The following is a 25,734-nucleotide window of genomic DNA, read 5'->3' on the forward strand; positions in this document are numbered from 1 at the left end:
CAAAAAAGAGAGACCTGAGCAGACCTGGATCTCTAACCTTTGTCCATCTCACTTTACGCAAGCTCAGACAAAACTGCTCTTTGGAAGCTCAGGCTGGATATATGAAGACCCTGTTTGGATAGGCTCATGACAAGATCCACACAGAAGGACAAAAATAAAACAAAACCAAAACAGGGTAGGCCCTAGTGTACAAAGAGCTGATATGCAGATTTTTTTTTTAATATATTCCTTCTTCTCAGAAATCTAAAAACCTATTTATGGCATTTTTAAGACTCTCAAACCACTGGAAGGAGTCACTCTCCTGATACTCAAATCTTCCACCAGATAACTCTAACAAAAGGAAAAAAAAAACCCCACTAAAACCACTATTGAGCAGGATCCTGAACAGAAGATGAACTCTATCAGGAGGAAGTTCCTTCGTGTTCAAATTACATGCAACACAGAAAACTTCATTATTTTTTCAAAAACTTTAATATGCTTGGAAAAACAGTAGGCAAATTATCTTTTTAAATAATCAGGACATGAAGGAAGCATTGTCCGGCAAGAAAATAATTAGGGGGGTAGGGGGAAAATAGTCATTACATCTAAATAGAAAGTCAGAACAATTTTTAGCTTTACTGAATACTGAAACAACCCCTTCCATCCTGCGCCACCACACACACACACACACACAAAAAAAAAAAAAAGCAGCGCTGTTCTCTTTGAAATACAAATACACTCCACTACGTTGTCTTTTATGACTGATTATCTCAGGTTTTACAGCAGTACTGTCTGGAAAACCCTCTGATAAGAAGCAAACACTCCATTGCACACACAGAACTCCAGGACCAAGGAGAAGAGAGGAGATTTCCAAAGGGAGTGGAGGAAAGGCAGGGAGAAAGCCGCAGGAAGAAAAGAGAAACAACCCATTTCTGCCAATGCTCCCCACTTCTGCGTGCATGAAGGCCTAGAACCTTCCCGGAGTTGCCCAGCCATTTCCCCTCACAGCTGGCCCTCCTTGCCCTGGGGGGCCCAGCGCCTGCAGCCTCAAGGGGAGCCCACAGAGGTTTTGGGGGGCAGAAAGGGCAAGGCAGGGTGGGGGCACAGGCCCTGACACCCACCGAGACAGTAGAACAGCAGGACCTGCCGCCCCCTCGCACCTGTGCTGCAACTCTACAGCCGTGGCTCTAAGCCGGTAAAGATGAACATTTTCACATCTTGCAAACCAGCAGCGTGTACCTTACTGAGTACAGCGCTGAGAGCATTATGGATGACTGGATATTAGGAAGAACTTCTTCACGGAAAGGGTTGTCAGACATGGAAGCGGGCTGCCCAGGGAAGCGGCTGAGCCACCATCCCTGGAGGGGTTTAAAAGATGCATCGATTAGGTTCTTAGGGACATGGTTTAGAGGTGGACTTGGCAGTGACAGGTTAATAGTTTGACTTGATGACCTTCAAGGTCTTTTCCAACCAAAAGGATTCTCTGAAAAAGCAGGCTCTTGCCCATGTAACAGGCTCCTCCCCAGCTTGTGTCAAGGATGTGGGTGGAAGGGGAGGGAGGGACCTGAATGGGTTACAATCCTACAGCTGAGCCTGCTGGCGGGTGGGACCTGCGGCCCAGCACAGGCGCTGGACCATTGCTGGTGGTCCCTGACGGGCAGCTGCTGCTCCTGCATCCCGCTGCTCCCACATCCCACCTCCCCACGGCTTTTCCCCCTCACCTGCCCGGGAAGTGGACTCCCCTGCAGGCTCGCTGTCTGTAGGCAAACCAGACAGGTTTAAGAGCGTCCTATCCCCATCTTGTTCAAATCCATAAAGATTTGAATTAAAGAACACAAATTTCAAATTAATGTCTCGAATCTAAGATTCAGTTACACAAAATGGCCCATCTAATGACCCCGGTTTCTACGTGGACAATAAAAATCAGTACGGTATGAGTGGATGTTAACAGGGTGAGACAGACTCTGCAGCCACTGCAAAAACTTTTCTCAAAGAAACACTAAGTGTACTCTCAGGGCAAGTTTCAATACAAAACTGTTTCAACACTCTTTGCGTATTCTGAAGACCATTCTTCTCCTACCCAAAAGTTGTTTTAATAATATATAAATTACATTTTACTGTCAAGTTTAATCCTAAGCTGAAGCAGTATGCACTGCTTTATGTTGACTAGAAACAAAGAGAGGAATTCTGTCACTCTCCTACTCTCCATTTCAGGAGGGGGAGAAGCAAGGAGGTCTATATTTTAATGAAAATACTCAAAAGGAAAAAACACGACCAAGCAGACAAAACTCTGGTGATGGATGTTGAACCCACAGCAATGTATACCTGACTCCACAGCACACAAAACTCCAAGCAGCTTCTAGCGGAGACTCTTTTTTTTTTACCCACTTACCACAAAACAGCACCATCATCTAAAACAAAATGTGCTGGATTCCTGCAGTGCAATTTGTGGGTTTTTATGTACGTAGACATTTTAACAGAGCCCGCAGGATGACCAAACACAGTTTACATGGGTTCCAGCATTTTTTTTAAGATGGCTGGATGGTATTGTCTATCAAAGCTGTTACAGCAGCACACTACTTCAGCATTAGCTTCATAGACTGCAATAATAAACGAGGCATCTGAAGTAGACAACATATAAATTTCAAAGCGCAGTGCTTTGCTGTACCCTCCTGATGGCTATATCCAGGATGGACATTGTGCAAATGCTAACTGCCGTGAAAAACTAAGAGGAAAAGAAAAAATTACCAGCCGTTCCATCTCCTGCTCCCGAAGCCGCTCTTCCCTCTGCCTCCTGTGATAGTCCATCAGGTCTTCTCTTCCTGAAATGGAGCTAATGCTGTTCTTCCGCTCTCGCATGGACATTTGCAGCGAGTTTGGCGTCTGTCTGTAACTTTCCAGGTCCGGGTCATCAAGTTCCACGGAACTGGTGGAAAGGTTTCTTCGGACAGAGAATGAACGGTCAAAATCCACCGGGGAGAAAGAACTACTGGGACTTGTTCCTGAGAGTCCAAGTCTATCGAAATCATCAGAAAGATATGGGGAAGAAGGTGCTAAAAGCATTTTCTTAGCAATTCGAGGGCTTGCAGGAACATTAAGAGTTGAACTGACATAGGGATTATTCCCTACAGAATTTGCATGTGGTGAAACCCCTGAGCTGCAAGAAGAAAAATTCAGGTAATTATCAGCATCTAAAGCATTCTGAGGTAGATCTTTTTCTCCAAGTTTTTTCCTTTTAATATTACCCAGAGAGCTTCTGGGGGGCAAACTTAATGGCACCAGCTGGCTTTCTGTTGATTTATAAAGTCTGGGTAGGGAACGACTGTACATTCCCATATGACTTAGAGATCCACCAGAGTACTTCCTAGGCCGTGAACCCAGGTTCTCCATCATCACATCCTTGTGTTTAACTGGTTTCATGTGAAGGGCCAGGCTGTCCTCAGCATTCATCCTCCTGGCTTGCTTTGGGCTAGAAGGCATGCTGGCCGCCCCTGAATTGCTAGCAGGTGAAAGCATCAGCTCATTCCCCGAGCTTCCATTCCACATGGTCAGAAGAGAGCCCGAGATCTTCCTCGTCTCCAGCATTCCCGGGAAGTAGACGTTGTCATACGATTTGTTTTTCTGACTGTACTTTGAGTAGTGAAACTTATCCATGTGTCCAAGGGATTTTTCGTTTTCTCTGCTGGCATGAATATCAAAGTCTGTCCTTCCTAAACCGTACCCGCTGAGGGATGGAGACGTGCCCGATACAGAACCCAAATGCTTTACAGAGATACTTTTTTCTGGAAGATATGGGCTTTCACAGGGGAACTGCTTGACTCCTTGAATTTTGGTAATAGAGTGTGTACTTTTAACACTGGAGGAAGGATGGGGTTTAACCGGCATAGGTTGGGAAAGGGTTAAATAAGAGCCAGCATAGTCCCCATTTGTTTTAAATTTGAGAGTTGATGAATATTTCTTCGGGTTGAGGTTTTCCATAATATCCTGGAGACCATTTTCAAGGGAATTTGCCACAGAACCCTTTCCCAAACTAGCATTTTGTAATTCCATCTGGTTTTGTGTGTGGCTATACTCTGCCACCATCTTACTGGAATCTGTAAGGAAGAGAAAACAAGAAAAAAAGTTTCAGTAAATAAGTAAGCAGCCTCTTCCATGTGCATGTCTGCACATTAACTTGAAAATAACACTTTTTCTAATAATTACTGTGCTTATAATAAATCTCTCTCAGATCATTAAGCAAAGGAGGGTATATACAATCCTTCCATCTCCATTTTTGCAAAAGATGGAGACTGGAAAAAAGCAGGGATATAAGGACATCACCGAATTCACACTACAAATCAGCAACACAGTCAGAAAGAGGCTAGACTCTTTCTTTGATGTCCCATCTCTTGCAGGACTCTGTGGCTCAGCCTTTATAATCCTGAGCATCCTAGGATGTCCACGAAGTAAAGAAGCATTGCTGTCCTGATGTTTTACCGCTGAGGAAGTGAGGTGCAGAGAGAAGATGAAAAGCTAAGAGCAAAGAACTGAATATACATCTCCTCGGGCTCAGGATACAGAAGGTAGGGTACTGCTCTGGACCACCTCTTCTTTTAACCTGTGCAGCTACTGCACCCAAGCCCCAAAATACCAGTAAGCTCAATTCAAAGCTCAGGAAGAGTTTGTCACAGTTGTGCTTACACTGTGGACTCTCATGCAAAGCTTCACAGGAAAGTACAAAACTGAGGCACATTCTTCAAGGTGTTTCAGCTCAGTGCTCTTAAAATACAAAGTTGTAACTGAATCTGCAAAGAGCACTTTAGTTAAAAGATAGCCTTAAGGAACTATGACAAGAGGCCACATGACTTCATTCAAACCAACAAAAAATCACACGACCATTAGAAACACTGACAGGGGTTTAAGGTTCCAGGCCTTAAAGCTTGTTCAGATTTATAATTTATATTCTGGAAGAGGACATCGACTGAAAAAGCCTTTGCTGTAGTGGATGTTATTGCTGAATGATGCGTGCAGCTCCAGCCTGCAGTTGAGTCCTGCTTCGCCGAAAGCGGAGACAGTATTTCAGCTCCTGACAACGTCAATCACTGCAGGAGATAAACAGGACCCTCAGCAGGCTCGCACTGAGACCTCAGCTGATGTAGAAATGGCACCATTAACATGTACAGCAGCTCCTCGGATGTGCTAGGCTGTGCTTCGAACTAATAAGCCATTCTTCAGTGTCAGTTCCTGCAGTGCCAGCGAGTGTTGCTCCTGAAAATAAGGGTCAGATCTGGGATTTACTCTTGGCTCAGTCACATTTCACCTGTGACTTCAGCCACCTCATGAGAAACCTAATCTCAGCTTGTCACTCGGCAGGAAATCCTAACAGCTGAATGTGTAAAGTGCCTTTAAAATCCTTGGAGGCAATACTTTAACCCTCTTCCAAGTATCACTTCAGACAATTATACAAACCTAGACACAAAACTTGCATTCCTACCCCCCATCAGAACTGTCATGATCCAGTTCCATTGAGGATCACTAGGTTCAGATATCCAGTGGAAGGTGGCAGTGCATTCTTTGAGTCGGTCCTCATTTCTGGGACCCTCCTTGCTAACAGGACAAAAAACCCTAGAACTCATTACTGTCCAGGGCATTATTCAATAGACCTCTACTGCGCAGGCCTCCTATATGCCAGCTGTGGCAAGTCTACGTGTGTAACAGCACATTCTCCTCAATTCTTAAGGAACAAACCCGTAAGTTTCAGAACAAAGGTAACCATCATTAATAATGTAATTGAATAGGCAGAAGATAAAAGGAGTCGGCATTAAGGTGGGGGGAAAAAAAAGTAATATCAAACACCTTCTTGAGCCTAGTAGGCCTGGCTAAGCATGTGTTAATTACAAACTCTGCTAGCAGCCAAAAACATTAACTTGCAGCTTCAAAACCAAGCCTCAGGTTTACTACTACACAGAATTTAATATTTTTATGCTGACTGAGATTTTATTTGCTGTAATTTTAACATGTTTGTTATGATGATACAACTAAGTTGCCTTTGAACCAGTAATTTCACAGAGCTCTCCATCAGACCATCATCGCTGTGACCAGTGAAACTGCAGTTTCTTATAATTTGACATTTTACTTGACATATTTCAGCTGTTTTCACAACTTTTGATCAGCAGCAATGATGAAATTCAAATGAACAAAAGAAGGAACATGACCTACGTTCAACGGAACTCTTGTCAGGACAAGACAAAAATCATCTGGAAAAGATAAAACATTCATCATACTAGTGGTGTTATAAGGAAGAACAAGATGTAAAAGTTATTTAAGAGTATAGATATAAGGCACAATGTATAGGCCTTGTATACTTGTCCTTCCTTTGTGGAATGGAATCAATTTCCATCCTCCTCTCTCTTTCGCCTTCCCTCTTCCAAATCTCTCAAAATTGAAAGCAAATCTCATATCAAAATTGTACTGTCCAAATCATAACATGGATGCAGCTGAAGTTCAAATGTTTTTGCATAAATTCCACTGACTCCTATACAAAAAACTTAGCAGACACATTAATGGGATATTAATAATTGTTCATTACTCCCTCACAACACCAGTAGGGCACATTTAATTCTACGAAGACTGGATGCTTTTGCCAAAAACAGAGTTAGCTCATGGAAACTTTCAGACCTGTTCACCACAGCAGTGAAGGGTTCATTGTACTTGAAATGCAAACAAGTCCAGTAAGAAAAGGTCACAATACCTATGTGAAGCCACTCGGATTCAACTTTTCTCTACTATACCTTATGCCGGGTCTTCTGCGTTTTCAGTTCCAGCACCCCAGTGCCCACAATCATACAGCTAAATCCCAACAGGACTACAGCACGTATTTAGCTGAACCATAGCTGCTTCCCACAAACCAGATCTTGTTTGTCTTGTTTATTTTTAGGGTAATGTTCGGGATACAACTTCAGGATTATGCCAGGACGCGTTACACATCCTGGTCGACATTGCCTTTGTGTGCAGCTATAGGAACTGGGGCCAGGAGCTCTGGCATATGCCGTGCCCCAAACCCATCCCGCATCTAGGTCAGCCCCAGCTTTTCCTTGGTCACCTTCGGCACACAGCACAAGGCTCCTCTGTTTAGCAAAGTATGTGCAGCCTGGAGCTATAAAGAAGGAAATTTTCCCATTTTTTTTCTGTTTTTTTTTTTTTTTTTCCTCCTCATTCCTTTTCTTCCTTTCCTGAGTTGTTTAGCTGGAGGTCACTGATATCTATTCCAGCCAGGCATTAAACTGATGGGGGAGGGCTGGCTGTCTGCAGCTTATCCAGCAGCCTTATTTCGGCTGGTAAATGGAGTTAGACATGGAATAAAAACAGAGCACTGATCTTATCCATATGTCAGGAGAATTAAAGGACCAAAGTCAATAACAAATTCTGAAAGATCTCAGTACATTTAAAAACAAACTTCATTTTTATTATTTGATTACCTGATCCAACATTCTGAAAGGAGGAGAGGTTACTTCTGTTCGGCATCATATTCATCTTCTACAGGATGGTTAAAACAACACTAATTCGAGTTAGCGAGGTAAATTTTGATCTGCAAATAAAGTAACAAAAGAAATGTTGTGTTAAGAAATGTATTCTGAGAACATTTTTCAAGTGTGTAATATAGACAAAAATTGGCTTTTCTTATGGTCAAATTTCCAGAGACAACTTAAAAAGAAATATGTAAAAGATGTTTGGAAAGGGCACTCCATGTTTAACGTGGAGACTGTGAAAAAAACTGACTGCAGTTGTTTTATTAGTTTAAAGGCCACATCTATGATCCTGACTCTGTGAAGGCAGTTACTAGTCACAGAGCCCGAGTTTTGTCTGCATTCCTGTGGCTGCCTTAAGAAATCATTAACAAGGTTGGACTTTCCTGCAGATTTTATTTTCGAAAGCCCATAGCTCACTTTCAGCCCACACAACACCAGCATCCTGCAATCACAAAGAAACCTATGCAAAAACAGGTATGTGATCCAAAACACATAAAATGTTTTGGCGTACAATGATTTCTGAGGTTCCAAAGAAGCCAGACTAGGAATGCAAAGAGATTCTTTAAAGTTTATTAAAAAAAAAAAAGGAGGTTACAAGATAGACCTGGCTTAAAAGAAACACCAAAATTAAATCCCAGCTACTAAAGGCTAAAATTAAATCAGAATCCAAATAGAAGATCTCTATTGAGTTCCTCTATTAAAAGATTTTTTTTTTAAATACACACATCCATTTTTAAAAGGTCGACAAAAAAGCTTTAAAAAAACTGCATCAAGTTGACAAAATTAATGGTGACCATCTGTAGGTCCTCTGGGCTTTAACTCTGGACAAGCAAATAGAAACGCAGCAGAAAAACAAATGAAGAATGGAGACAGATGTCTGGGGCCATCTAGAGATGAGGCACCTATTTAATTAACTGCAGTCGTCACAGCTGCAACGTTTCAGGTCTCGGCTGCAGAGACTTTCCATGCCATGCTTTTTCACCTTTTTCTCCTGGAAGGACAGCCCTGGGAGCTGACTGCTCATCCCTGCAAAGGGAGGCTTCTTCGCCATGACCTCTGGCTTCTCCCTCATCTGCCTCCTGCAAGGTGCCCTCCCATGGGGGCCGGGCCCTGTCCCTCCCCTCTGCTCCCCCAGGAATCCTCCTGCACTGGTCTCACCTCACAGTGCTGCTTCTCCCTCTGCAGAGGACATTTCTTGCTCCTACAGAAAGTTTCCACCCCATCAAGCACCTCTCCCAGCAAGAGCTGGGCTTCACCGTGACGGTCTCCTCCAAGAGGCTCATGGAGGTCAGGGAGGTGATTCAAGACAACCAGCACGGCCCCACCAAGGGCAAGTCCTCCCTGAGCAACTCAGTGGCCTTCTACAATGAAGTGACTACTACATCAGTGGAAAAGGGAAGAGCTACAGATATCATCTATCTGGGCTTCTGTAAGGCCTTTAACGTGGTCCCCCACAATGCTCTTCTCTAAATTGGAGAAGTATGGATTTGATGGATGGACTCTTCAGTGGATGAGGAATTGGTTGGATGGTCTCATCCAGAGCATAATGGTCAACAGCTCAATGTCCAGATGGAGACTGGTGACAAGTGATGTCCCTCAAGGGTCCATATCAAGACCAGTACTGTTTATATCTTCACCAATGACGTAAACAGTGGGATTGAGTGTACCCTGAGCAAGTCTGTGGATGACACGAAGCTGAATGGTGTGGTTGACACAACTGAGGGACAGGATGCCATCCAGAGGGACCTGGACAAGCTCAAGAAGTGGGCCCATGTGAACCTCATGAGGTTCAACAAGGCCAAGGTGCAACGTCCTGCACCTGGGTCAGGGCAACCCCTGGTATCAATACAGGCTGGGGGATGAAGGGTCTGAGAGCAGCCCTGCCGAGAAGGACTTGGGAGTACTGGTGGACGAAAGATTGGCCAGCAATGTGCGCTTGCAGCCCAGAAGGCCAATTGTTTCTTGGGCTGCATCAAAAGCAGCGTGGCCAGCAGGTTGAAGAAGGTGATTCCGCCCCTCTGCTCTGGTGAGACCCCACCTGGCGTCCTGTGTTCAGCTCTGGAGCCCTCAGCACAGGAGAGACATGGACCTGTTGGAGAGGGGCCAGAGGAGGCCACAAAAATGATCACAGGGCAGGAACAGCTCTGCTGTGAGGACAGGCTGAGAGAGTTGGGGTTGTTCAGCCTGGAGAAGAGAAGGTTTAAGGAAGACCTTATTGTGGCCCTTCAGTACTTAAAAGAGGGCTTATAAGAAAGATGGGGACACACTTTTTAGCAGGGCCTGTTGCAACAGGACAAGGGCTAATGGTTTTAAACTAAAAGAGGGGAGATTCAGGCTAGATGTAAGGAAGAAACTTTTTACAATGAAGGTGGTGCGACACTGGAACAGGTTGCCCAGAGAGGTGATAGATGCTTTGCATCCTCCAAACTCAAAACCTGCGTAGCATCCCAGGCACTCTCCTTGCCAGGAGTGGGGCTGGGGGGCTGCCTGCAGACCCCGTGGTAGGGCTGGGTCTGACAGGCAGCTGACCCAGCAAGAGCTAACAGCGGTTCACCACTTGTTGAACTGTCTCTCTGCCTTTTGCCTGCCTACAAAATGCAAAGGACTGAGACAGAAACCCTGTTAAAACAGCCTCTGTGTTGCCATCTTGGCATATTGCTTGTGTAATCGGTATTAAAAATACTGTACTTCAAGTGCAGAGCTCCCCAGAAAAGAACCAAAAATTTAACTTTTCAGGACACGTTCAAGTTGACACAGAAAACTAGTGCTTTTCAACATTTCACACTGTTCTGTAACAAAAGTATAATCATATCAAACAGAAAACTACAATATGGACAACTTGGAATTAAAAGACAAAATAAAGTGTGGCTTTAAAAGAAAGGAAAAGATGTAATTAGGTTTCCTGCATCTCTATTATTGCTGCTTTATGGTTAAAGTCATTAGTTAGATCACCAAAAAAATCCCATCCTCTATCTCTCATAAGATGATGGTTACCTCTTAATCAATGTGACAAACAGTAAAGAGAGAATAGCTGAGAGGGAAGGGTTTCTAAGTAATTGAAAATTCTATTTTCAGTTCAGTTTGGTGAATACCTGGACTCGCTAATAGGCAAAAGGAAGAATGCATTTTTTAAGGTTAAATATTTATATGGTTTCGGTTCAAGTTTGAGAACTTATTACACATCTCTCTTCTTAGAAGATGAGAGATCAGATAAGTCATCACCTAGCAATAATTGGATTTTTAGGGGGAAGAACTTTCTAAAACTGCTGTGAGCACAAACAATAAACAATTAATGAATTAATGAACTAAGTAAATGAACAGCTCAAAATCAACAGTTTATCTGCTCACATGAAACCGTGTTCTTTCAGACGAGGGTTATGCAGGGCCTCACCCAACAACCAGCAAGCCTGACTCTCATTACAGAGCACATGCGGCGCTCTGCCTTGTCTGGAACGAAGCAAAATGATTTCATCTGGGATTTATAAAGTCATCTGAAGTGAATGTATACAGCATTACCAATCATGTTTCATCTCTACAGTGCCCAGGCCAAATTAAGTTTTGTTTCACTGACAACCAGAAGAAACAGTGATTCACGACTCAAACAGGCGGAGAGTCAAACAAAGGATTCCAGTTCTGAGATATTAAAACACAAGGCGGCTTGACAGTAAAAACTTCTTTCCCTCAGCACAGGAGCATAGACATGCAGCCCAACCAAACCGCAGGTACAGCTCTACCCAGTGCTTAGTCCATACATTTAGGGTGATATTTTCTCACCTTACGGTTTCTGTCCCATTTCTTCACTGCCGCCTGGGCTGATGCCACCTCTCTTCGGCAGGGTCTGCTGTGGCACCCACTTTTCCCTTACATTACCAACTGAGTCAGCTGCAATGCCTCAGGCACTGCTAAAGTGCTCCTCTGACTGAAAATAAACAGTCCATTCTAAACAAAGCTCTCAAATTTGGCCATCTCTCCTTTAAGGCTTTTCTGCACTTCACTGTTTCTTCATTTTCAGTTTCTCGCAAAACATCACCAGTGGTTCCCGGCATCTCCTGTCTCTGACACCTCTTCATAAACTCCTACAGCAGCATAATACACCCACAGAACACAGATAAAACCTCGAGCGACAGAGGGCAAGGACAAAAACCCATCATTGCCACTGTCCGCACAACGTCATTAGAGTTTCATTTGTTCTGAACAAGACGTTTTCAAATGGTAAGGGCCCATTTCAACTATTACAATAAAACCGAGGCTGTTTTGGAAACAAGAAATCCTCTTGAATTTTTCCACCCTGAACAAAATTTGATGAATGAGCACCAATAGCTTCGGTGCCTGGAGATTTAAGTTTCTCACAGTGTAGCACATCTAGGTGTTAAATGGACTGCTCCATTACAAAGCTGATTTACCTTTTTCCGGCATAATCTGAGGGCAATGTACTTGCCATGATAAAAATCAAGCCTGTTTATTTCCCCTGACTTCCTTTGTTTATAAACAAAAGTCCTGATAGGCTCAAACTGATAGGAGAGTAAAACTCATCAGGATCTGTATTTTACCTCTAAAAACACTCAGGTGTAAATCCATCTTTGCCCAACCCCTGAAAGCCCGGTGTCAAACCAAAACAATATAATCACAGAAAGGCACCCACATAATTTGGTGGAAACTCTGCACCTGTAAACTAGCAAATGGACAAATGAAGAGAGAGCATGGCCATCTCTGCCAAAAACCAGGCAACTCAGCAAGGCTGTTACCTAAAGGTCGCCTTAAACATCCTTCTTCATTTCCTCCTCCTCCTCCCCGACAGCACAATATACTAGGACTCGAAGCTACAGCTAATTGCCTGCCAGCACAGCCCTGAAATCGGCTCAGTCCCTGGCTTTTCACCATACAGGTCTGCAATGCATTGGTTCCCATGAGGCAAGGGAGCACAAGATCTGGTTATGGGCACAGGGAGTTTCAGTTCCCAAAGCTCACAGCATGGCATCTTTGCCAACACTAAATAAATTAAATATCAAATATCTGTGAATCAGATTTGACTAAGTCACTCCCCCACAATCCTGCAGATTTCCGATGTGGAAAAGGGAGCGGCAGAGGAAGTCGCTCTTGTGGCTTATCTCTTCCTCTGAGAAATTATCATGTTGGATATTAGAGAAGGTACAGCAAAAGGGCAATGCAACAACAGAAAACACCCTAAATAACTTTATTCCCCTGATAAACCACATCTATTTTACTGGAATAACTAACCCAACTACTCAAAAAATTGCACCCAAATACAATATTTTTAATTATTGTGTCCTACTGTATAAGCATGATTCTCTCTTTCTTGATAAGGACTGATGTTGTAGGCACTGTAAAATCAATTGCTCTTGCCAGTAGACGGAAGCCACGTAATCACTTTAATCACATAATGATAACTGACAATTTTAAGTGCACATCAAAAATGAAAACATTCATTACCATGTAAATACTATAGTTCGGTGACTACAAGTTGGGATTTAAACCATTGACATAAGAGACACCAACTGCTGAGTGTGTCCAAATAAAAATGACAGTGGAAATGTTGAAGCTTTATAACTTTTGTGCCATAATAGCTACTCTTACCTGAAATTGAAACTGGTAAAGTACACATTTCAATGAATCTGATATCATTTCTATGCATTTGGAGGGCAAGCAATTAGACCACTTACTCAAAGCACCTTATTTTAGTAGACATCACTGCCTCCTCCTTACTTTGCAGTCACACGAACCACTGTTGCGCCTGGACTAGTTCACTGAGATAAATTGAGGCGAGAAGGAGAGTTGATTCTTTTCTGCCCAAACAAAATCCACCAATAGGCAGAAATGCATTAGAATAGATTTCTGTTAGAACAATGAACTCCTTTCTTCCTGCAGAAAAACAGGGCTGGCAGAGGACAATCCAACCTCAAGTCATACTCATCTTTTCTATCTGGCTACCTTTCTGGTAGTTAAGCTTAAGAGTCAGTTATCTGACCCAGGGACTGATTCATCTCACTCCAGTATTGATGCACTCCCAGGTATTATTCTGTCACTATTTCATTAACTTCTTTCGGATTGAAAATTTCAGCATGCTCAAAAGATTTGCAACTTGAGACTTAAAAAATTCACACAGACATGGCAAACAGAAAGCTCTGCTGGTGGCTGGTGGACTGTGATTACTTATATCTCATTATGCAGACTAACAAAACTCAAAATATTTATGTACATTTATTTCTACACCAGCTATCTTGTTTATTCTAAGTTAATATAATTATCAGTCTTGAAGCCCAGGAAATATAGACTTTCTTCACCTAAAATTTCAGGAAGGGAATTGAGTGAAAAACAATTGTGAATCCAAACTCATACTGCACAGGGGCAGAGAGGCCCTAAAGAAAAGTTCCTCCTTTCACATCCTAACTGACATGATAAACTTGTCTTTAGGATGCCCCTAACAAATTCAATGAGAGCTTGCTATACACAGTAGGAGGTAAGTCCAAGAAAATCTAAGCAGCTGGAAAAACTAATCAGAACAGCTTTAAACATCATCTACTCTCTTTTTCTTTTTTTGGCCTTCTTGGATGTCCTTACCATTTTTTTCCTGTCTGTTGCATTTTCTCACTCTCTCAGGCAACCTCTGCCCATGATCTGCTTTCCTCTGTGCTGATTTCTTTCACCGCCACTTTGTGCCTGTCACTTCCTTTCCTTAATCAGTTCCCTCCAGTGCCCACTTATTCTGACAGTTTCTGTCTCTCTTATTTCATTCGTCCATTTCTCCACAATTTGTCTCCTTCCAGAGATGCTTGCCCCATATTTCCAAATGTCCCCTCCAGCTCTGTAATGCTTCTTCATTTCCCAGCACTCTCAGGGCACTGAGCATGCCCTCAGACTAAATGCTTCTCATCACACTTGCTTGGCAAACCACATCATGACAGCGACAGCTCCAGTGGCATCCACTGTGGCTGTTGTGCTACCAAGCCATGGGCCTGCCTGCACAAATGCAGGGCAGCATTTATCAGCAAGTCCCAGGACTGCGCTCCCTCGAGCAAAAAACACAGGTACTACACCTGCAGTTGCACCATTTAATATAATTAAGGCAATTAAATAAAGTGGTTCACTTAAAAACTGATCCCACCTGCATGAGATTCCAGTAAAAAAAAAAAAAAAAAACAACCACAAACCAAAAACAAAAAAACAACAACATGCCAGGTCACATTTGTGGAGTTCACTCCCATATTGCAGTCTCTGGAGGACCTTCTATGGGGGAAAACTCCTGGATTTCCATGGCACCTTGGATGTGTCCCACCAGTCCAAAACAACCTAAATGAACAGCATCTGCTCTCAACAGCCAAAACAGGGTATCGTCTCATACCTGTTTAGTTAAAGAGAAGCAACGTTTGCTACACTGGCAGTTACTACGCATCAGAATTAACTGTTTAACAAATAAAAATTGAGAGAGTACACAACACGTATAGTGAACACAGTACTAATTCCTTCATAAACAATCACCAGCACTTCCCTGCACCCACTTTCATTATTTCAGCTTTTCTCTGAATCTTCAAGTGGAAAAGATAGACAAGATCTTCCCATCCAAAACCCTTTAGCCCTTCTGATCCAACTCCAGCCTCAAGGTGGACCTCCAATCTTTACCTCACCCATCCTCTGCTTCCTATCTAAAAAACAAAATACTCCAAACTTCTCATGATGGACTTTGCTCCTTCCAAACAATGGTCAACTGGTATCTTTGCATAGTTTCAAGGAGCTAGTTGCTAATTGTATCTGATAAGCACAGGGAGCAACTGATATGGAAAAAACGGAAAAAAGATTACTACTCTTCCTGTCCTGGTTGCAACCAAAGATTTCCATTCCCTCAGTAAAAACACGGACACACGAAAGAGTCACTTTAGTCAATTTGTCGAAATGGAAGGGAAATAAATTTCTAGTGTGGAAAAGGAACTGCATAAACCAACCGAAAAAATATACTATTGGCTCTGGAAATTATAAGGTGTTATTATTTGACCACCCTAAAATTAACTCCTCTGTTACTCTCTTAGTTGAGCCTACCCCTCCCATTGACAGCAAAGGGAGGCATTCTTCCATGTTCCGATAATTTAATCTCATTTCTCTCCCATATCGCTTCCTTCTGCTATCAGAAACCAAGCCCATCCTCCTCCTTCACGATTCCATTTGTTACTACCATGCCTTACCTCCTCCCATCTCTCTTCTTTTCCTATGTTAATATCTTATATTGGGGACCACATCTATGAGAATACAGAGAAAGAAAACAATCAAGAAGTTCATCAGATGTGAGAACTTGCAAAATTGCCTCTCTCTTGTTTCCCTGTTCCCCTGGCAGAGAGGGAACGTGCAGCACAGAGACGAAATATTCACCACGTTCTGATTGGTAACATGTCCACTCAGCTGCCCTGGAGATGCAGACACGGAGGATTCGGGCATGTGCAGAGTCAAGGCACGTAGACAGGATGACAAGTTGACAAGATGAGCATTTTGGGGAAAAGGAACTGGTGACAAAAGCCATGTGTTTAAGATCACACAAGCACTCAGTGGCCAGAGCAGAAAGCCCATCTCTCGAGCCTTTATGTAAGCACAGCCGGTCTATTTACACTTCTGCACATGGGGAAATTCCTCAGGCAGCTTTGGGGCGGGAGGAGAAGGAGCAGAGACCGCTGCTTTCCAGCCCGTTCCACCTTTTGCCGGTGGGCAGCAGGTAGCCTTCCAGAAGGGCTCCCATCTCCAAGCTGAACTTACCACCGAGCGTGCGGCTCCGAGAGAGACACTGAAACACACCCCGGCTCCGGTTGCTGACAGGGCTACACGAGGGGTGACTTACCAGCTCTAAATCTGTCAGGGGAGACCGAGCCCAAGCCCCTTGATTTCCGCAAGCCAATCAGACGTAATGCCGGATTCCTGTTGCTAAACTCCAGCGTTGCCGAGACGGCATCCATCACCAGCCCAGCCCTGGGAGAAACCCATCTCCGCTGGGCACAGCAGCCGTCGCACAGCCGCGGGAGGCTTTGAAAGCCACCAGCCTAACAAAGAAGCGCGGACAAAGAGCCCTGTCCTACGTCTTCCCCGCTACCAGGTAGATGATTGACGACGGAAAACCAAGCCAAGCCCCGCGGTTCCTCCCTTGTCTCCTCGGCCCACGGACGCCCCCGCCGCCGGCTGGGGCAGCGGCTTTGTTCGCCGGCGGGGACGCGGGCAGCGCCCGCCAGCACCGGGGAGAAACACCCGGACAAAGAGGGAGACGCGACCGGCGCCGAAAGGGACACGGGGGGAGCTCCGTCTCTTTTAGCTGCCGGGTCTCCGCCGAGCCGGGCGGCAAGGGGGGACCCCCGCCGCCGCCACCCAGCAGAAATGCGAGGGGAGTGGGGGGGGTTGTGGCGACACAAACTGCCCAAAAAGTAGCCAAAGACCGGGGACAGCTACGACCAGCTGAGCCGGCGTCAGACCGGGCTCTGCGCTCCCGGGAGGGACCCTCTCCCCATCCCCGCGGGCAGCCGAGAGCGGAGCCGCCGCCGCCGCCCGGGAGCGCTACACCCAGCCTGCGGGACGGCGCTCCCCCAGCCCCGCACTCACCACCACCGCGGCTGCTGCTGCCTCCTGCCGCCGCTGCCCCCCGCGCATCCCGCTGCCCGCCCGGCCGCTGCGAGCGTCCCCGCCGCCTCCCGCCTCCCCCCGCCGCTGCCGGGAGCCGCCCCCCGCGCAGCAGCCAGCGCCGCCCCACGCAGGGGCGCGCCCGCCCCCCGGCGGGGCTGGGGCGTGGGGCACCCCCGCCGGCGGAATGGTTCGCTCCCCTCAGGCCGGGGTCGCGGGAGCGGGGCAGCCGAAGGAGAGCGGGAAGGGGGGTGGGGAGTGGAAGGTAGACGGAGGAAAAGGGGGGGAAACAGGCGCGGAGAGACCTAAAGTGCGGGGTGCGTGTCCGGCCGACGAGGCGGCGGGGTCTTGCCGGGGTCGCTCCGGGGGACAGCCGGCGGAGGGGCCGCCGCGGAGGCTTCACGCTCCATAAATAAGAATCGCCAGGCAATTTCCTGCCGTGAGATTAGCTGAGCAAACAGGGCGGCTCTGGAAGGGTGCGGGCCCGGTTTTCCTTGCCTGGGGCTGGGGCTGCGTTTACCTGTGCCCTCTGCGTCCTCCTCGTCCCCGGGGAGCCGCGTTGGAGCGAGGGCAGCCCTCTGCCCTCCCACCTCCGGAGGGGAGCTGGGTTACCTGGGTATCCCTGCTGCTCACCCCAACCCGGGGCTCACAGCTTGCTGCCACCTGCCAGAAGCCTTCCTGCAATTTAGTCTTACCTGCAAAAAAATACACAGGTGCATGTATGTGTGTATATGTACGTATATGTGTGTGTATACACAGACACAGCCCCCAAGAGACCCCCATCCAGGCCCCACCCGTCAGCGAGGGATGCACACAGGTGGCAGCTGCCCCCACCAGCATTTCGCTGTCCCAAAGTGGGGAGTGGGCTGGCGAGCCTAGCCAGACCTCGCTAGCAGGGTTTTCAAACCAAAGCAAGCGTACAAACCAACAGCGGCTTGGCAAAGTGTATTTTCCCAAGCAGCGCGCTTCGCCTGCCCCGTGTTTGGCAAGTGGCCGGGGGCACCGATCCAGACCCCTTCAGAGGTCCCTGCTCAGGAGGCTGCGCAGTGGCAGAGGCATTGAGGCTTCCAGCTGTTACCAAGGAAAATGAAAAGCGTACAGAGCCTCTGGGGAGGTGTCATCCCATCCCTGGGTTCAGTGGATGCTGGGATCCCAGGGTGTATATAACAAACCTTCGCTTTCCGAACGCACGTATAGTGTCAGCTCGGTAAGGAAAACGCCAGCGGTGAAAGATTCGAGCCAGCCTGGAGGACTGTGCTCGGGGCAGCGAGCCAGAGTATCCTGCATAGCGATCGTGTTTCGTGCTGTGTGGCCTCGTCGCTCTACCTTTCCCCGTTTGTTTCCCAAAGAGGAAATTTGGCGATCGCAGCATGTACCTGCTGTGCAGGGGTCCCGACAGATGACTCGAAGCTCACACAGCAGATGTAAACCACTATCGCGATCACTGACTGTTCCCATCCGCCACAGGGAAATGGGGTTCCTTGGGATCAGGTTCCTGCCTCGCGTATTCCAGGGGATATTTTACTTGGCTAAAACCGTTACGTTACCACAATAAAAACTTCGTAATAACTCGTTAAATTCTGAAATCTGTATAGCAACAGCCACAGTACCAGAGAATATTAAAAAAAAAAAAAAAATGACCTCGGCTGTCCTGGTGTCCTAATTTACACATAAAAAGACAAGCTTTTGAGACTAATTACTTCAATAGGCCAGAACCTAGATGCACTCTTCTTATGTGAAGCACCCACAAATGTCCGAGTACTTAATTTACTACTAATGTTGAACCTGGCTCTTCTGTTTTGTTCACCGAACAAGCAAGAACGAGTGCACACAGTTAAAAAGATAAAGGCATATAGGTGTAATGAATGCAGAGTTAAGGACTTGCTCACAGCTGGAAGAAGCAAGAATGACTTTGAACCCTGCCACAGCCAGAGCCAAAAGCAGCCAGCCTTCTCTTCATCTCATGTGATCTTCCTCTTCGTTTTAAGTGGGGAAACTGTAAGTAATAATCTGCAAAAACCTCCCTAGGGAAAATGATGCCTAATAGTATGAAAGGAGTAACTTTGCACTTGTGGTTAAACTGTTACTCTGAAGGACTTTTGATATGCTGGCTGAAATGTTCCTTTAGTTAGTTTCTACACAGTAGGTGAGGTGACAGCAAAGCTAGATCAGGCAGAAAGTGTGTCTGTACCTCATATTTGTGCGCTGGGAAAATTTTATCTGAGTGACTGTCATCTGTTTCTTGACAGCAAAGGAGAGAAAAATAAGGAATAAAGCTTATTTCTAAAATAACAAGAGGTGCTCAAAACCAGCCATAGCTGAGGCCCTAAAATAACTTGATAAGCTGGAATGTCTAACAGGCAAGAGTCTGTATATTAAAAAAAAAAAAAATACAGTCTTGGACATTTTATGAGTAGGAAATACTTAAAAATTAGCGAACAAGTGAAACTCCAAAAACTAAAGAGCTGAAAACTCTTGTTGGGACAAAAGCAGCAATACTACTATTAAAGAAAGTCAGGAAAAAGATGGTGGAAACTTGCACAAGAGCTACAAGTCGTAGATGGGTTCAACAGTCCACCTAGCTGGCTTTAACTGTTTTCATGGCAGTTGCATGGCTACCTCAAGTGTACTACATATCATAGCAGCTGAGTATGCAAGCATGCCCAGTAGAAGTTTAGTTTCCATGGTAATTTGTATAAGTAGAAATAAAACGCTGGAATGTTTGCAAAAAGTATGGTTTAATCGGGAGCATCGAAAATGGTAAAAAAATACTTCAGTGCCATGCTTCTGTAACAGGGAAGGAGAGATCTCTTCAGCCACCTCAGGACTGAGGCGACCTCTGAGCAGGCACGTGCAATCACAACCGCTGTGCTACCTGGTCCCTCACCTTTACAGATTTTGTCCACATCAGGTGCGGACATGACTGCATTTCTGTCAAATGAGCCAGAGCCCACTGCTGGGAGTTGGCTCAGGCTTTATGCTGCCTGCAGGAAGAGAGACAATACTCAACCTGACAAAGTCAGTTGAGATAAAGCTACCTGTTTATGACTGGGTGTAGTTACACCCAGTCGTTTCTTTGGTGGCAAAACTGGTCTGGTTTCTTCCCTTTCCTGCCTTAACTATTCATTTGGGTTCCCAGTCTATAGTTTGTGACCTTCTTTGGTGGGCTGATGCAGTTATTCATGAAAACGAGATAATGATGCAGGTGAAACCTCTTCCTTCCCTGCACTTCTTCTCCTTCTGAAAAAGGTCCAACAAGTAGTTGCATTAGAGTGGTTGATGAGAAGAGGAACAAAAGAGATCTGAGCAGCTGTGCTTGAGATTGAGCCTCTCTTTCTTGAACTGGTGTCACCAATACACCAATGGATTATTAAATTACACCCTTTTTGAACAAACATGTTGCAACAAAAGAAGTTGTAAGGATTCAGTGCTTTCCAGCGTGTCACCAGAGCATTTTGAACCAGTGAAGAAACACAGCTGTTGCTTGCCACTGCAGAATAAAACTACACAATTGTTTATAGCTTGAAAAGAATAACAATGGTCACAACCAGAACTTCTGGTGAAACTTCAAAGCAAGCAGTGATTCTTCTGTTGTAACTTCCTCAAAGACATTTTGAGGCAGTGTAGCAGGCTGGATTCTAGGTACTGAAAGAAACTTGATTATTAAGACTCATTGGGAATCTCTGCAAAATAAAAAGGCAACCTGGAGCATGACTGCATTCATCAGTACCATTCCCATGGAAAACTCACTCCCAGTAGTTACACTGGTCATCTAAGTTAAAACCTAAATATATATTAATGTAGCACACAGTAGAGAGGTATATCGAATAATAATAAAACAACGTAAGCTGAGGTTCAACCAGTGGAGTGTTCTTCTGCCTTGGCCCGAAACTTTCTTAAATTGTCACGCAAGAGCTATCAAGAAGAAACTGCCTTGGGAAAATAAGTTACATGAGTAATCAAATCTCATGCTTCAGGGCACGAGTCAATTGCTGGAAGGGTCAAGAAAGGAATTTCCTCACTCTCTTCCTTTGCACAGTTGTACACAATTAACTAGGTTGTAATTGCAAGGCAAGAAAGCAGTTAGGTTCTGCATTTTTCTGAATCATCAAGTGCTGGCTGCTTTTGCAGCTGAATTCAGACCTCAAGGGACAGGTCTGGTAGGTGGGTTTTGTTGCACTCCCGTGAGGCTTTGCCTAGATTTGCAGCACACTTGTGAGGTCTGCTCTTCCTTTGATGCTGACTGCCTAGCTCAGAGTATGTCTGCATTGCAGAACCACCATTAAAGTGAGGACTCAACTAATTTAGGTGGTTAGTTTTCTGTTAGTAATAAGTAGTTACTTTAAGAATGTCTCTGTCGATAAATTGCACAACTTGTAATGACTCATTTAAGTAGCAGCAATGTTGTAGCCGTAATTGCCTAAAGATATAAACAAGACAAGATTTGTTGGAAAGGTAACCATTTTTATTTAAGCAACTAGTCCATTTAGTGCAGTGAAAGATCATACTATTTCTTCTTTAAATAGAACATTTTAGTAATCAAAAGGACTTTTGCTAACACAGGCCAGGCATTACTCTGCTTCAAATCACAAGAGCACTACCCTATTAGCTCATGTATGGCTGTCTTTGCAGCTGATTAATTGCTTCCCTTTGCTAGAATCAGCATGCTTCTGTGAATGGGAGTGGCTTAGGGGTTAATTAGCCAACTCTGATACTGCAGCTAAACTCACCACAGTGTTACTAAAGTTTTTCTGTATTCAAGTACATTTTTGATATATGATCTGTGAGCGAACATCTTGAAAACTGCAAGCACAAGGTCTACAGGTAAAACCTTAGTCCATGCCCTTCACAGGTGTTAAATCAGTTGGCAAACATTTGGCAGAAGACATGGTCCAAATGCCACAGCTGCACTGTTTACAATTATAGTCACAGATTAGGGCAGCTAATCATTTTTGTACTCTTTGTGGTGAGATGCAAGAGTATCTTCATCTTACACTTGCTCTTCTTTTTTCACAGCAAGCAATAAGCTGATTCCTAAATGCCCATACACACCTTAGTTTGGGGCCTTATGATTTGCCTCTGATTCCAAGTCAGGGAAGTTTTCTGTTCTCCTTTGGTCCCTATCCTTCTTTATCAAATCTGGATGCAGATATATATATCTAACAATGTGGTGGGTTATGTCAGTGAGATAGTACTTTCTCTAGTAGGAGATTAAAATAAATCTAAAAGCATTTAAGCCATTTGTCCAAGGTTACACAAGAAATTTCAGTGGGAGCAAGGTGTGGAACACAGGAACCCAAGATACTACTTTAATTTCACAGTTAATCTGTGAAAAGATAGATCTCTCTGTTGAAACAAACTCATTGGGTTTCTTCCTCCTGCAAAATATATTCTTCCCCTTCTGGTGAAACTCAGTTAATTGGTAGAGTCAAAAGAGGTAAAACAATGCATTTCCACCAAAAGGATAGATGGTTGCCAAAACTTACTTCATTCTGTCCAGAGTCATTTGGGCTGGAACTGATGCAGTGGCTTTCATAAAGGAAAAATCTCCGCCTAACAAAGTTTAGATAAAATATATCTTCACAACGGATTCATGAAGCTGCCTTGGCTGACAAGTTTTTATATGTGCATTGAGAAGGGTTGTAGAAGTTTTTTCTCAGCAGATGGCCTCCAAATGTGAAATTAAGTCCCATTAGCAGCACGAAGGATGACCTGATATAGCTACTACTTTCTGGCATTAATAGGGACAGAATAAGATGCAGAGATGTATTTTAGCCTCAGCTTTGGGGAATTTTTCTCCAAAGAGATGTGGGAATAAAAGCAACTGAAAAAATATAAATTATAACCATTTTCTCCCTGTGTAGCCCTTACTCAAAACTGTCTTATGTACTTAGACAAAATGTACAAAACCCAAAGATAAACATCCTGAAGAAGCACTAATGCCTAATGCAAAATCAACCTAAACCAAAAGGCAAGTGACAACCCACCATCTAACTTCCCCATTGCACCTTCAGCAAAATCCTAAAAATACAGCAAGGTAAGGGAAAGGGTTACAGAATCAAATATGTTCAGCTTCTGTCAGAATGTGCAGGGGAAAGATGCACCCACACCTCCCTGCAGGTTTTTTAACTGTTGTGTGCTGTAGGAATCTGGCTCCTGCAGCCAGGACAGCTTCTGCCCCGGAGAGCTTGTTGGTGTGCAAGGCACGATATGGCACATACACCTCCCATATGCCCACTGCCAGATTAAATCATATTGCCCAGAGAGGTGGTAGATGCCCCATCCCTGGAGACATTCCAGGCCAGGCTGGACGGGGCTCTGAGCAACCTGATCTGGTTGAAGTTGTCCCTGCTCATTGCGGGGGGTTGGACTAGATGACCTTTGAAGGTGCCTTCCAACCCAAACTGTTCTATGATTCTATATCCCATTCTTCCCTTTTCCCTTGATGTCAGGCCCATTTTGGGTTACCCTGGGGAATAACAGGGGATCATCCTACAGGTAAAGCTTGTTCCCTGTGCCCGCTGTTGGATATGCCACCTTCCTCACGGGGGCTGTCAGCACGTCAGTAACGTGATGGCAGACGGGGCAGGGGCTGAAACTGTGGCCTCCACCCCTTCAGGGAGGCTGCAAACTGCTGGCAGAGTTGTTGGCACCGTGAGCTTCCTCTAAAGAAAGTAAAGCACTTGGGCACCTGAGATTCAAAGCCCCACACCTCTCCAGCTGCCCAGCCTGCAGTGGCCACGGCCTCTGCGTTTTAACCAGAAGCTGAAGCTTTATGGGGCAACACCTCAGCTAACGGTACGACGGTAAACTGTAACGCAAACAAACTCAGCTATTCGGGGAATAGGAGAGGTTTGGAAGCGCTATTTTACAGGAGCTGGACCACGTAAAGCCTGCTGATTTATACTCATATTGTTGTCTAGGTTGCTCACCCGAGAGCACCCGTCTCCATCCCGCAGCGCTGCTCCCGGCAGCCCGGGTGCGAAGGAGCCCTAGACGTGCTCTTCAGTCTGGGCTTGCACCGCTGTGGCCACGACACCACGCGCTTCCAATGAAATTCCCACTGACTGATGTAGGATTAGACCCACAGGAAGCAATAAAATATGCTTGCTGATCCCAGAGTATCACAGGAAATTAACGTATGACAATCTTTAACACATTGTTTTAATAAATTGTAATTTTGTACTGTAGTTTAAAGACCACTGTGAAATCTGAGATAGCAAGCTGGGGGTGGTCTCGCTTCTTTTTTATAATGCCTTGTTTGCACGTTGCTTTTTTTTTTTCCTTCCCCTTTGTACTACTGAAACCTTAAAACAGTCGGGGAGGCATCACAGCGTTCGTGAGCAACAACCTTCATTTTGGTTGCAAGCTCCCCAGACCGTCCTGTAAATGACAAACCCATTCTAACCAAGAAGAAAAATGCGCTATCTTGGTGATACATTTTGCAGACAGGGCATAAGTTAGGCAGCAATATGAAACTGGGACACAAAAGTAGCCTGTAGGAGCCAGGAGATTAATGCATAAAGAGAGGAGAGGGCTGACAGCAGATCCTCATTAGACATAGGAGCAGTTTGGCATTAGCGGTGCTTTCTTAAACCTCAGAAGTTTAACAGGAGAAAAATGTTTCTTTATGCCTCAGATCTCTGCTTTAGTTAACGGAGGTTTCAGGTTCCCCCTCCCCCTTTCATTTCTGGAGAGGCTGCCAAGTTTTCCCAGAGCTAAAAGCAACAACTTTCTGTTAAACGTTACTTCATGCTTCTGGTATTAATCTAATAGCAGGCTAGATGGGGAGGAGGGGGAAGCAGCAATGAAAGCTGATTTCCTGCCATGCAGTGGGAAATCCATAGAAAATTCAGATCTAACACTAATTTAACAGCTGGATGACTGCTTTGGCTTTTACTCGCCATAGGAACATGCAACTGCATACTTTTTTTTTTTCTTGTTATAGAAAGAAAACAGACGTCAAGCAAAAAGGAAAATAAAAAGAAAGCTCAAAATCGTAAATACCCTGATTAAATGATCCTATTCAACTATGCTAGAAATATCAACACATTTTGCAAATTGCCTCTCATTTCTGTTAACATTTCTTATAAGAACATTCATGGAAACAGAAAATATACAAGGAAATCGTATTGCTAATAAGCACTTCAACAAATATTTACTCGGGAAGTGCTCCAGCAACCACTTTGAAAAGAGTCTTAGTGGGCTTGAGAATCACGCAATCGAGACATTGAAATCAAACTCCCTGATGGAGGTGAAAAAAAAAAATCATAGCAAAAAGTGCAGGTTGCGAGCACTCCACGTGTCAGAGACAACAGTCCTGTAGCAGTTCATGCCCATATCTAACCTACCCCGGAGAACTGTTAGCAGCACCTCTCTCAAGCATGCAGCGTGCCGGTGGGTGACTTCTTACATTCAGCCTCCATTTTCTGGATAAGTTCTTTATTAGGAAGGGCTTGACTACTTGTTCTGATGATGATTGTTGGGGGGGTGGTGGCCACAAGTGTAGTCCTTTCTCTCGACCATTAAAAAAGTGTTTTTTTCCTCCTTCTGTGTGTTTTGCTCAGCTTTTGCTCCACCTGTTTCTCACACGCCATATGGCTCAAATCATGACACATTGCTGATTTTTTTACATCGATGC

At 44.9% G+C, this 25,734-nt stretch overlaps 1 protein-coding gene across 8 annotated transcripts in view; it reads right to left on the bottom strand.

The window, feature by feature from the left end:
• The window catches only part of PHLDB2 (pleckstrin homology like domain family B member 2), an 88,763-nt gene that overhangs the window by 54,360 nt on the left and 8,669 nt on the right, over nt 1–25,734 (bottom strand). For 5 of the 8 annotated variants that reach the window (XM_065643620.1, XM_065643604.1, XM_065643628.1 and 2 more), the window contains exons 1-3: nt 17,076–17,143; nt 7,437–7,546; nt 2,728–4,073 (exon numbers count right to left, since the gene is read on the bottom strand). In XM_065643620.1, coding sequence (XP_065499692.1) covers nt 2,728–4,073; nt 7,437–7,491 — 1,401 coding nt within the window. In that variant the 5' untranslated portion in view covers nt 7,492–7,546; nt 17,076–17,143. Of the gene's footprint in view, nt 1–2,727; nt 4,074–7,436; nt 7,547–16,326; nt 16,579–17,075; nt 17,144–17,398; nt 17,418–25,734 lie in introns of those variants that run through there. The other 3 variants (XM_065643595.1, XM_065643576.1, XM_065643585.1) reach the window with 3 other exon arrangements.

This window comes from Caloenas nicobarica, chromosome 1 (genome assembly GCF_036013445.1).
Source record: "Caloenas nicobarica isolate bCalNic1 chromosome 1, bCalNic1.hap1, whole genome shotgun sequence".
NCBI classification, from domain to species: Eukaryota; Metazoa; Chordata; class Aves; order Columbiformes; family Columbidae; genus Caloenas; species Caloenas nicobarica.